We start from the raw sequence: 13,375 nt of genomic DNA, 5'->3' as shown, positions 1-13,375 counted from the left end.
TGTTATGCGTCCCATTAGTATCGTGCCGACTGGCGAAGCGTGCGCACACCTCTAATTTTTTTTTTATCGGCTGGCAACCTTGCACAGCTAGTGAAATCCAATTTAATTGCAGCTAAAATTCGTTCGCTTTATTTTTGTGCTGCAAATATTGTAAATAGTTATTCCGCGATTCTGTGTATATAGACAACAATAATGTGCAACTTTAATAAATAGTAAATAATACCAAATATCATAGAATTTATGCAGCAATAGCTTGCCGTAAAAACCCGTACGTGTAAGGCAGGAAAATCGAACAACTTTCTTTTTCCATAGTGTGTGTGAGTGTGTGTGTGTGTGCGTGCGAGTGCTTGTGTATGCATGTATGTGTATCGCTGCCATGCAAATGCGAAAAAGCGCAGCGTAAATCACAAAACTACGCAAAAACAAAAGTTAATTAAAATAGAAAATTATACGGCTAGCGGCCAGGTGGACACGCCCATCGTTGGCAAACGCCCACGCGATTAACTCACACACACAGCTGCCGTCGACGTCGTTGTTGCCACCGCAGTAAACGACAACAGTAAAAATTGAAAAATGAAGAAAATCCTGTCGAAATTCGACAGAAATGAGAAATTGGAAAACTCGCACAACAGCTCTTCATCCAAGGAGACAAACAGTTTCGTTGGCAAGGTTTTCACAGTCGGACGCGTCACGGTCACCGTGGAGGATGTCTTGGCCGAGGGTGAGTGTGTGGGCGGGGGGGAGGGAGGGAGTTGCTGGTTTATCAGATGTTCGTGTGTGTGTGCGTAGAGAATTACACAAATTGTTGCCACCTGATTTAAAGCATGTAGCCAGTGCGTCAGATTAGATAAAAAATTAAAAAAATATATATGCCATAGTCTGTTTCTTTTAATGTGGGGCGTAAACAGCTGCGTTTCCCCTTTCGGCCGGCGCCACTTGTCGCGTGCTGCATCGGAGCACAAAGAAACTGGCACTTTACTTTTCTACTATACAAATTAATAGAAATTCAATCAATTATGCACATTAATCAAGCCAATAAAGCAAGAACTATTCTTTCCTCTATTCCCGGTCTGCACGCACACACACATTGAAACTATGCCGTAGTGTAATTGCCGTCATTTGCAAAAGGCAGAGTTCAGCCCCGATGTTGCCATTTTAGCCATTTTATAGCTACTCCTAGCCTGTAGAGAAAAAAAGGCTAGGATTAAAAAATCAATTATTCATTTATTAGATTAGTTAATTTAACTGAATTGGAATTGTTCGGACCTTAAGCCACTTTTTAAGTTAGTCTGGCTTCTTTTGGCAACTTTTTTTTTATCTTTTTAATATATGGGCAACACTGTTCAAGGCAAGGCGCAGTGATATCTTGCGAATGTCCTTGATTTGAAGTGAATAATATCCTGCGCTGCAAAACGCCCCTCAATTGTCAAGTGCTTGGCAAATAGTTGCTACTATTTTCAACAGCTGCCAGATATTTTATTTGCATTTATTATTTTCCTTTCGCCATGTGTGTGTGTGTGTGTGTGTGTGTGTGTGTTTGTGTGCGTGGAGCCGACATTTCACCTTTTACTTGGCTACAGTTATTGATATTTTTGTTTTTGGCTATTTTTGCAACTTGGCAGGCACCGTTGTTGCTGTTGACCACAGAATGTCGGCGTCAGCTGTTGTTGTTGTTGCTGTTTCAGTTGCCTATCAATTGCCAGAGTTGCCAACTCGTTTGCATACAAAAAATACATTGCATGACTAACTGTAAGAGCTAAAACATAAGGAGTTTGCCGCACTTGCCGCTACCCCGTCGAATGCCCACACCTGTCGCTGTCTTTCTTCGTCTTCGCTTTACGTTTGAAATCCACTTCACAGTTGATTTACTCTCTCTATCTATCTCTCTCTCTCTCTCTCTTGCTGAGTCGTCACAATTGCAATTACAATTGTGCATTGTTATTGTTGGCCGTTGATTTACGCTGCTCAACCTTCAGCATTGATTAACATTTGACGTTATAATTTCACAAACGCCAACTAAAAAGTCGAACGAAAATCGAGCACTGACTGCTACAGTTACAGTTATTGTATTTGTTGTTGGTTTCGACCCCCCAAACGTACATACATATGTATGTATGTAAGTTTTATTATTCTTGTCACTGTTGCTGCTGTTTCTGTTGTTGTTGTTGTAGTTGTAGTTGTACGTGACCTTCAATAGTTTTGTACAAATGTACACATGTACCTATTATGTTCATTTGTATGTACATATGTATGTATATTACGTCGCTTTTTATCGTTCATTGGAGTGGCTCCAAAGTCGCGAGGGTGGCGCTACTTGGGTCGGGGAGGGGTTGCGGTATATGCTAACATTAACGACGTTTTTTTGTTCTTGAAAACTTCTATTGAAAAATGATAATATACACTACTTAATTTGCATAGCCAAGGCAACTGTAGATAAGGTTTGATTTATTTACATTTTTAATATACAAATGTCGGGGAATAACCACATTTAAAGGAATATGAAACAAAATACTTTGAGTTTAATTTATAAATGTAACAATTTTTTTCGTATCTCTCTGACAACTGTTACGCTTACATTTTGAATTTTAACAGACACATTTGAACAGCTCGCTGTTACTAACATTTGTGTTATATGTTATACCAACTGTTATTGTCATTAATATTCATTTAGTTTTCAAAAATGTAAAGTTTTCATCAATATAAAGTTTATATCTTTGCCTATTTTTAGTCGAACATGGAAAATGCAAATCCAACAGCCTAGTATTTAGACTCTTTGTATTTTGAAGTGTATTAGGTGCCTGTTGGCCTCCAGTTGGTGTTGTTTTCCCAGCTGTCGGCTGTCTAGACTCTGCGCTTGATATAAATTTACAATAATGGCTAATGTATGTATATTCCCTCGTTGCAGGTGGTTTTGCCATGGTTTTTCTGGCGCGTGGCAATGGCGGAGGCAGTGCATCAGCCAATAAATACGCACTGAAACGTATGTACGTCAACAATGAGCACGATCTGAACGTGGCCAAGCGTGAGATACAAATTGCCGTAAGCATTGCGAAACATAAAACTCATTGAATCCATTTGCTAAACTGCTTCTATCGATTTCCCAGAGCAATTTGAGCGGTCACAAGAACATCATCGGCTATGTGGACTCGAGCATTACGCCCACCGGGAACGGAGTGTGCGAGGTGCTGCTCCTAATGCCATATTGCAAGCATCACATGCTGGCCATGATGAATGCTAGGTGAGTATAGTCCACACACAATTTTATTTGTTTTCATGGGTAGAAGGAACAACATGTAGCTCAGTATCCCTCAGGAAGATAGGAAAGCTATACCTTTAAGATAATAGAATAATAGAAAATAATCAGAAAATTGAATGTAGCTCCCAAGCGACATTTATTCTTACTCCCTCGCAAGCGCAGTTAGTTGTTCTAACAACAGTTACTTTTGCATATCAATTACATTTATTAAAAACAATTTATTTTTCCGCAGATTACATGTTGGCTTCACCGAACCGGAAGTGCTAACCATCTTCTGTGATATTGCCGAGGCGGTCTCCCGTTTGCATTACTGCCAAACGCCCATTATACATCGGGATCTGAAGGTGGAGAATATCCTGCAGACGGACGGTGGCAATTTTGTGCTCTGTGACTTTGGTTCGGCGACGGCGAAAACTCTGAATCCCCAGCAGCATGGTGTCACCATGGTCGAGGAGGAGATACAGAAGTATACAACGCTCTCGTATCGTGCGCCCGAAATGATTGACCTGTACAGTGGGAAGAGCATTACGACCAAGGCGGATATCTGGGCACTCGGCTGTATGCTCTACAAGCTCTGCTTCTTTGCCCTGCCCTTTGGCGAGAGCACGTTGGCCATACAGAACGGACAGTTCGCCATACCGGACAACTCGAAATACTCGCGCGGCGTACATCAGCTGATCAAATATATGCTGGACACGGACATGGAAAGGCGTCCCAATATTTGGCAGGTGTGCGAGGTCGCCTTCCGGCTGGCGGGCAAAGAGAATCCCGTGCAGAATTTGCACGTAAGTTGTTGCTTTCCCTTTAAAGACTGGAAAATTAATTCATTTCGCTTTTGCAGAAATCCGCCTTGCCCAACTTTGAGCAGCTGCTGGTGCCACCGTTTGAGTCCGAGGCAAAACGCATCAGTGCAGCCGCCGCCAAGGCAGCCAAGCCGCAGCAGAACGTGTCCCTAGTGGAGGCAGGCACCAGTGTGGCGCCACGTTCCCGGCCCAAAGGTTCCACCTCGGTGCATGTCCAGAATGCGTTAGGTCTGGGTCTGCCGCCCAGCCCTTTGCCGCGTCAGAGCATCACTTCGCCGCAGCCACAGCCCGTCGTCGAGCAATTTCAGGCGAATTTTCCCGCTATGCCGGCGGTGGTCGCCGCGCCGCCAGCTGTCGCAGCCGTCGCCGCAGCAGCAACTGTGCCGGCAACAGCAGCTGCAGCGGCCAGCACAACGGCGCCAGCAGCTGTCAACAGCCTGTTCGAGTCGAGCGTCTATCCGGATCCGTTTAATGAGGCAGCTGCAACTGCAGCTGCAGCTGCAGCAGCAGCAGCAACAACAACAACAACAACAGCAACTGCTGCCAGCGAGGCTGTCAGCGAATTGCCGGACACATCGGTCAATGAATTGTCCCTGCCGGCCGCCGTGGGCACGCCCACCAAGCACATGCTAACACCGCCCAAATCGAGCACCGCCAGCAGCGGCGGCCATCGGCGCAACGTCAGCGACACCTCGGCCTTTAACAAGTAAGTGCCACGACTGACTGCCAGACTTTTGGCCCACATCTTTGGTTATCTGTTTGTGTCTGCTCTTCTCTTGCTTTCACTTGCCCACTTTTTGCTTGTGTTCTCTCATTAAACCCTAAGAGCTACAAATGTCGCTGATGCTCAGCTACAAAGTCAATAAAAAACCCAGCGATACCCTGTACTCAGCGACAGCAGCATAGTTCATTTGCTATGATCATGCCCCACAGTCGGAGGATGTGCTTCTTCTATTCCCACATTTGATTCTGAATCTGATTCTCAAGTAACGTCTGAAGGCATAAATATAGCATTTAAATGTGTGTATATATCAAAGATTAAGACCATAATTCCTAGAAATATTTAATTTTGGGAGGAGTAGAGAAAAAGGTGAACTCTTATAGATCTGCATATACTATTCGAGATATTGCATTCCAATTTACCCCTAGGTTCCTCTAGCTGTTAACTTATACAATCTATGCTCAAAAGTCTAGACTAAAAATCGATATTTATCGAAGGAGTTGAAGAATCTATCGATCATTATAGTACATATTTCAGAATATTTCTGAATCCCTTAGAAACATAATATATCTGTATATAATATTCAAGATATTGCATTCCAATTTGGTAGCTCTAGCTGTTAAGTTCTACAATCTATGCTCAAAAATCTCGATTAAAAATCGATATTTATCGAAGGAGTTGAAGCAGCTATCGAAGCAAAAAGATAAACTTGTTTTGTCTGGACTTATTGTTCGATCATTAGTACATATTTCAGGCCCTTAGAAATATTATAGATCTGTACATAATATTCGAGATATTGCATTCCAATTTGGAAGGAATTGGAGAAGCTATCGAAGCAAAGAAATAACTTTGTTCTGTATGCTTTTTACTGACTGTTGCCATTATACCCTTTTTTTAACGCTTTCAAAAGTTACAGCGTATTCAAAAGTAAGCTTAAGCGTGTTTTCACCATTTCATTTAATTGCTTTTCGCTTCGGCTTATCTTCAATTTTCACTTCCATTTCCGTACACTCATAATGCACTATTTTGTTGCGCCCACCGCAGAACCTTTGCCAATGAGACGAGCCAGTTCCTGGCGCCGTTCAACAATAATATTGCCATGTCGGGCGACGGACCGCAGAATGTGACACTGGCCAGCGCTGCCTCCAATCCGGGCATTTATGCGAGCAGCAGCGCCACAGCCACATCGCTGTCCAGCAACGAGCTGGCCCGGCAGACCATGGACAAGCGCGTGGAGGCATGGAATCCGTTCGAGGAGGAGCAGCCGTTCAGTCAAATGACCGAGGACAACATATTCGAGGCCGAGTTCGACAAAATACGCCAGCGCGGCAGCCAAGGCAGTGAGTATATAATACAATACATAAAATAAATCTATTAACAAATATTTCTCATAAAATGTGAAACTTTCCATTAGCTTTTGAGGAAGAGCGTCTAAAATAAGTTAGAAACCGAAAGAATATAAGCAAGAAATGCTTAACTACTTTAGATTTCCACCTATTTTTCGATCGGTTCAAATGATAACCAAAATATAAAAGATTCAATCCGTTTATAAAAAGTCCATTTTCTGATCCAGAGTGGATTATTCAAAATCGGAAAAAAATGGTTTAATTAGGGATGTGCAGAAAGGTTTAATAAAACCGTTTCCACCCATTTTTCACCTTTGCGGGTGGAATTTTAAAAAGTTTCGTTACCCGGTGCCCTGATGGCTCGGGCTGTCATCAATCAGAACAATCTATTTTATTTATAAAGATACTTATGATTCCTTACCTCTGCAGGCATAACGGCCAAGTCCGCGTCCACCACGTCGACACTGACGCCCACGGAGCAGAATGTTGCGATTCCGGCGGCGGGAGCCAGCGCAACGGTTGCCTTGACAGCTCCGGCTCCGGCTGCGGCTGTGGCAATAGCGCCCGCGGCTGCTGTGTCGCCAAATCCGCCGGCGGCGTTGGCTGAGGATCCGTTCGGCTCGGCGCCGTTCAGTTTGCCGCCGGGTCTGCGCGAGAAGGCGAGCTCGTTGCGCAAAACTGGAGGTAAAGCATGAAATTTGTAAAATTCTTAATGTTGCAAAGCCAGAAATACGTTTAGTTTCTCGATTGTTGCTTTTGTTGCTCTCAATCTCTCTCGATCTAGAAAGTGAAAGTGAATTGAACGTAGACGTAGTCTAAAATACCCATCCACAGTAGAGTAACAGCAACAACAACAGCAACAACAACATCAACAGCAGCAACAACAACAAGAACAACAGCAACAACATCGACAACAACAGCAGCAACAACTACAACAACAGCAACAGGGAGAGGGAGAGAGATCCTCTAAAATAGTCTAACAGAAAGCGATTGAAGATAGTGAGCGAGAGAGAGTTGGGAGTGGGTGAGGCAGAGGGGGTACCTATGTGAGAAGGGGAAGGGGGGGGGGGGGGGGAGAGAGTGTAGTGTGCCATAGATCGAACGACGATCCTCATATTGCGACAAACCTCCTGTCAAAGCTTACTTAAAAGTGTTCTATATATATACATAATTTATCTATATTTCTTTTGTAAATATTCAATTGCACTTAATACTAACCAACAAATGTTCGGGATCTACATTTGTTGTATATATACATATATTTCTATTATGTAACATCAATATTTGACAAACAACAGACAAATGGGTTGACCGAACTAATTTGTCTCTCACTTTACTTTAAACTAAACTTCAACTCCAAATCTAAGCGCTTCTAACAAACAAATTTTGGTGCTGGTTCTATGCTAGAGAAACAATTATTAGTAATACTATATTAACATTTAAAGTAATTAGTGGTTGTGGTTTAAATTAACCAAAAACAAATTAAACATCATTTCAATTATAATATACTGTAAAATTTGCAATATATATGTATGTAGTATATGTCTAATGGCTGCTAATTAGAGTAAATGTTAGCTAGAGCTGTTATGTAAATGTAACAGCGCTAAAGAAATGTTAGTGAAACTGCAAACCTAATGTTAAAGCAACAGCCCTGACAAATGCTTGTGAAATCTTATCTCAGCAAATATTATGTTCAAGCTGATTAAGGTAATATAACAGCTTGAGCGAATGTTAGTGAAAGCACTAACATTAAATGTTTACGTTACTTTAACAGAGCTTCGCAGCTATTGACAATTGTCTTTTAAGAATATAATTTGAAAATATTGAAAAATATTTGTATTCACTTTGAAGCCCTTCGACATATACTTCATCTCTGGGTCTACCTATTGTAATTTATCATGTGCTCTGTGTCTGCGTGTTTTGTAAATTAAATTAAGGCTAAAGAAAATCTTAAAAATATCATCAAAAATCAAATGTTGTTTAAGTAATTATTTGCTGCATATCAAAATTAAATTCATAAATTAATTAAACTAATTTAAATACTCAAGTCGTGCAATTCTAAAGATTTTAAGCTAAATTACTAAAGATTATTAATAATTAGGGCTTGCTCAAAATCCGAGAATATTTTAATTTAATAAATTTCTTTAATTCATTGTTTATGCCTATCCCAACTTTGCCAAGTTCGCGTAAAGCTGCGTTCGCTGCGGATGTGGCAGAAGTTAAACAAATCAAATTGAATGCAGAACTATTGTTAAATAATCAATCAATGTCCAAACAATGCTAGACAATATTTAAATAAAAGTCCATATGCAATGAGAGATTTTTCGTTCCTTTAAAAGCGACCACAGCAGCAATTAAAACAAATGTTCAATTAGCTATTTAATGAAAACCTGTTAATACTTGTACATATACTTAACTTACAAACAAAAAACAATTTGAAGTATTATTCCAAAGAGCAAAATTCTAGTTTTAAATCAAAGAAATGTATATTTAGAAAATGGACAAGAACAAAAATGAAGCGCAATGAAAGCAACAAAAGTCAGGTTATGATAGACACAAACACGTATTTAGCCGAAGCAAATCAAACTATCAGACAGATATATATCTATATATACACACACATATATGAAAGCACTATATATTTATATATGTAACAAGTTGGAAGAGCCAGAAACGCGGAGCGTTAATTTAAGTTAAAAAAAAAAACAAACAAAACAAAGATAAAATTGTATGAACGTTAAGCAGCCTTTTAAACCCGATTTCAAATGCAATAAACAAAAGAAAATTAAACGAAAACAAATTTAATTAGCTAACTTAAGAGCGCCAGTGATCGTTCGTTCGTAAATTTAATTGTTACACTTAGAAATTGCCTTTTTCCATGCCTTAAAACTTTCTAGTCTAAAATCAAACAACTTAAATAACTAATTTTAAAAAAATATATACTAAAATTGGCACATGGCATACTTAAAATTAATATAAGTCTTTTAAGATTTATACATATGTAATTATTTTCCTGCTTTTTTTGGTGTGAGAAAAAGGTGGCTTTTAGAGTTAAAAAGTGTTCTAGTCTGCGAGCGATCACTGTACTTAAAATTAAATGGGAATTGATTGAGAACTATTTAACTATTTACTAACACCAAAGGCTATGCACAGGGCAAAACTATCTAAAATCTAAACAAATTACAAGTTTTAATCTACTTTAAGAAACTAAAAATTAAAAATATTATATTTTTAAACCCTAGCACCTGGTCGAAGGCATCTGCGATAGGAAATAGATTTTTTCGTATGAATAACTTTTCTTTTATAAAAGATTTCCTATATATATTCTCCAGATCGTATAACTTTAATAGAATTCTTTTATTAACAAAAACTAGTTTGTTCTTTGGGTTATATTAACAAAACTTTCAAAAAATATGTATTGTATTATGTTAAACTTTCTATAGTATTACAATTAAGACACGATTTAATACAGATAAATTGAAGTTATTTGAAGAACAGTCTTCTATATATTATCTGAATAATTGGCTCAGATTAAATATTTCACAAATGAGATGATGTCTTATATGTAGGGTATTTAATGTTCGTACTTGAAGGATTCTTGTACAAAAATAATATTTGAGAATTTTAAAAATATTTTACCATAGACCAGAAACAATGTAGAGCATACGGGAATTCGGTTAAGTAGTTAACTAATTATGAACTCAAAGTAGAGCTCTAATCTTAGCTCAAATTTGATGTAGCGCCCTGTGCATAGCCCCGTAATCAATGTGTCCATAGATCATCGTTAACTCACAGCTCCAAGGATGACATCGAGGAGTCTCTTCGCCACATTTGACTAATCCTAGATATAACACACACTTACACACACACACACACAATCACACACTCACACACAGCTCACCTATATATGTATATTGTATCGTGTAACCTAATCGTGGGACAAGTGTCCCAACTATTCATCCAGGCAACGCACGTTAGACTCGAACTAGTTCGTAAACTCATTACCTTACTGCATAAAAGTACTTGATCTCGTTCACAGCCAAATTCATTGTGAGCTGCTCCTCGGGCGGTGGCACGCCCAGCATCACGGCGAGCGCCGGCAATGCGATGATCTCATCCAGCTCGTCCAAGTGGCTGCTGTCGCCCACACTGGAGGAGGACAAAACCTCGCTGATAAGCCGCCTGAAAACCGATTCCGACGGGCTCGGACTGCGCGAGAGCGAGGGCTGCGGCGGCGGCGTTGGGGGCGGGGCTGTCTCCACGTCGGGCTTTGTCAAGCTGCCGCTGGAGGATCGCAACAAGTATGAGAAGCTGCGCAGCAACGATCAGCCCACATCCGATGACTCCGACTCGGAGTTCTTTCAGCAGGACAGCGACGACGACGGCGGAGGCGGAGGCAGCGCCAAGAAGGCGGCCATCTTCAAGCAGATCGTGACGAGCAACATACCGGAGACCATACACAAGATCCAGCAGGTGGCCTACCAGAAGGTGGACAAGACGACGCACCTGCCCATTGTAAAGAAACTGCGTCAAACGGCGACCACAAAGCGACCCTCATCGTCGGCACAGCAGGCGGCGCAGCAGCTGAATCTAATGGCCGCCGCGGTGGCTGCCCAGGCTGCTCAGGCGGAGGCGGCAGCCCAGGCGGCGGCCAATGCGGAATCGGACGATGATGATGCCGATTCCATTGGCTCGGCCAGCGATTTGCGTGCCGAGGATGATGATCTATTTGATGAGAATCCCCGTCATGCGGCCCAGGCCAAGCCGCGTCGTGCCTTGCCCCTGGACATGGACGGCATCAGCGAGAGCGTGAAGACGTGCAGCAGCTCGGCTTATCATGCCGAGTGCGAGAGCGTCACCACGCACGAGGACGATGTGCGCAGCCGGGTCGTCGTCAAGGTGCGACTGCGCAAAAAGGATCGTTTCGCAGCGGTGGCCGCGGCGGCTGCGGCGGCCAGTGGAGATGCCAGCGCCGGCTGTGCGCCCGTCAACGATGAGCTGAGTCCCACGTCCAGCGATCTGTTGGATCACAAGTTCGGCGATCGGCCGCTGCTGCTGGACGATGAGCTGGACTATGGCTCCGCAGAGAGCAAGAGCAGCACTGAATCCGCGCCAGCTGCGGCGCCCCTTGAGCCGGCCGAGGATGAGCTGGACGTGTTTGCCATGGCGCCGTTTAAGCTGCCCGTGGGCAAGCCGCCCAAGCGTGTGGCAAAGCCAAAGCTGGCGCGGCACAGGCCCAGCGAGCCCGAAATGTGGACTTCGACGCCGGTGAAGGGTGCGCAGGGCGAGACGCCCGCCAGCCAGGCGGCCAATTTTGCCAACTTTCCAGCTCAGCAAGAGCAGCTGCAGCCGGCCCAGCAGCAGCAGCAGCTAGATGAGTTCAATGAGCCCATCTTTAATCCCTTTATCGAGACGCCTGCGAAGGAGCAGCAGCAGCAGCAGCATTTGGAGGAGCAGCGCGATCTCTTTGGCTCCGAGCCATTTCCGCAGGTAATACGCAAATGTGTTGTTGTCACGCCCGACTATCCCAGTCACAATCCCAACAACAACAACAACAATGTGATCAAAGTGAATGCTGCTCCCGTTGTGACCATCAATCATTCGATTATAATCAATAAAACGCCCGAACCGCTGACCATCCATCACAAACCCAACTGCTCCAGCAGCACCACCAGCAGCAGCTCCACATCTATCACAACCTCCTCCAACACGGCCACCGCCACGAACAGCAGCTGCGTCTATGTGAATGTGCCCGCCACGAACAGCTCCGCCTGCAGCATTTCCTTGCCCGCAATGAGCGCACAAATCCCGCCAACACCGACTCCGCCGCCAGCAGCACACTTGCAGCCACTGCTGCCCATTGCCGATAATGGTTTTGTCCAAATCTCTCAAGAACGCTGCTCGGACTTCACGCCCGACGACGAGGAGGAGCCCGTGGTGTTGCGCGCTGCCGACCTGGTGGCAGACGGCGAGGCAGCGTCCACCATTAAACCGAAGAAGGAAAAGTCCCATTTGGCTGTGAGAGCATTGCCGGCCAAGCTAACCCAAAAGGTCAAGGGTCATGCCTATAAAAAGGTCAGCGCCGCCGCACTGGGCTCCACATCATCCCTCAGCTCCGGCAGCAAGCAGAAACATCAACGCCTCCAATATCAATCCCACGACGATGATGACGATGACGATGTCAAAGTCTCCAACGCCGGCCAGGATGAGAATCGGGGCAACACTCGCAATTCGCAATTTCAATCCAATACCATACAGAACTCGGCCAAGACGGGCTTCAGCAACATGAGCTTTGAGGATTTCCCATCGGATCAGGAAATCGATCGCATGTCCAAAACGATTCCATTCGAGGTCGTCCGCAAGGAGAAAATGCTGCTCGAGGCCGAAAAGAAATTTGGTTCGCTCAAGCGACGCAACAATCTCTTCTCCTAAGTGAGAGCGAGAGCGAAAGATAGAGCAGGAGAGAGCGACAGAGACCGGGCCCACCCGGTTACAGTCGTGGCTGTGCTTATCGGCACGCTGTTATCAGTGCGCGTGGAAAATTCCTATAAAAAAAAAATAAAACAGAGTGTAGACTGAGATAATGTTTTAAAAATTGGCATTGGCTTCTACTTTTCTCTCAGTGTGCGTATTTACTCTATTTTTTATTTGATTTTGCTATAATTATGCGTTTTTTATACTTTTATCAGCAGCCGCCACAGTTACAAACACAAAGACACACTCACACACACACAAGCAATGAACTTCCAAGCACGTAGAGATATACGCATATACATATACATATATATAGAACATATATATACATCGTTCCAAGCGCAGATCATGTATTTTTTGAGCATAGTATTTCTCTGGCCATTTTTTAAAACCAGAGCTCAAAACTCCGATAAAAAAAAAACAAAAAATAATAATACAGCAGCTAACCTAAAAATTGCAGAAGATATATAACTAATATTATAGCTGTTATTTAGTGCAAAAAATAAACTGTAAATTAGTTGTAGCACATTTGATCAGATGTTGCAAATGAATTATATAGAATTTATACGATTGCGTAAGTTTACCAAAGTTACATTTATTTGTTTATCGCATTTTCCAATTGATTTGCTTTATCATGCTTTATCATATATGCACACTATTATTTATTTATACTTATATGCATACATATACATATATATATACAAAACATCAATGTGATTATAATACCCTAACATCCAAAAAAAAAAAAAAAAAAAAAACGATCAATTAAACAACA

General features: G+C 42.6%; 1 protein-coding gene across 6 annotated transcripts; it reads left to right on the top strand.

Annotated features, from left to right (window-relative positions):
• Nucleotides 1-66: 66 nt before the first annotated feature.
• Nak (Numb-associated kinase) lies at nt 67-13,055 on the top strand. 6 transcript variants are annotated; one of them, XR_010436093.1, is made up of 9 exons: nt 67-721; nt 2,906-3,039; nt 3,105-3,238; nt 3,489-4,041; nt 4,098-4,765; nt 5,825-6,120; nt 6,556-6,810; nt 10,166-12,750; nt 12,819-13,055. XR_010436093.1 is itself a non-coding variant. In XM_064681161.1 (8 exons), exons 1-8 carry the CDS (start codon nt 574-576, stop codon nt 12,556-12,558), a joined length of 4,581 nt encoding a protein of 1,526 aa, XP_064537231.1. In that variant the 5' UTR covers nt 67-573; the 3' UTR covers nt 12,559-13,055. The 6 variants fall into 6 exon arrangements, 4 of the variants coding, with proteins under 4 accessions (XP_064537231.1, XP_064537255.1, XP_064537263.1 ...); XR_010436094.1 differs by having other exon boundaries at nt 12,816-13,055; XM_064681161.1 differs by having other exon boundaries at nt 10,166-13,055.
• The last annotated feature ends 320 nt before the right edge of the window (nt 13,056-13,375 follow it).

This window comes from Drosophila montana, unplaced genomic scaffold (assembly GCF_035044405.1).
Source record: "Drosophila montana isolate Dmon_TW-CO22-7 unplaced genomic scaffold, ASM3504440v1 contig_1407_1, whole genome shotgun sequence".
In the NCBI taxonomy this organism is placed as follows: Eukaryota; Metazoa; Arthropoda; class Insecta; order Diptera; family Drosophilidae; genus Drosophila; species Drosophila montana.
The sequence above is the reverse complement of the archived record's forward strand: the minus strand, read 5'-3'. Positions and strand labels throughout refer to the sequence as shown.

Coding starts and splice junctions, on each gene's coding strand:
- Nak (XM_064681161.1), top strand. CDS start 574: ATGAAGAAAATCCTGTCGAAATTCGACAGAAATGAGAAATTGGAAAAC. Junction 3,239..3,488: donor CTGGCCATGATGAATGCTAG/GTGAGTATAGTC, acceptor ATTTTTCCGCAG/ATTACATGTTGGCTTCACCG. Junction 4,042..4,097: donor ATCCCGTGCAGAATTTGCAC/GTAAGTTGTTGC, acceptor TCGCTTTTGCAG/AAATCCGCCTTGCCCAACTT.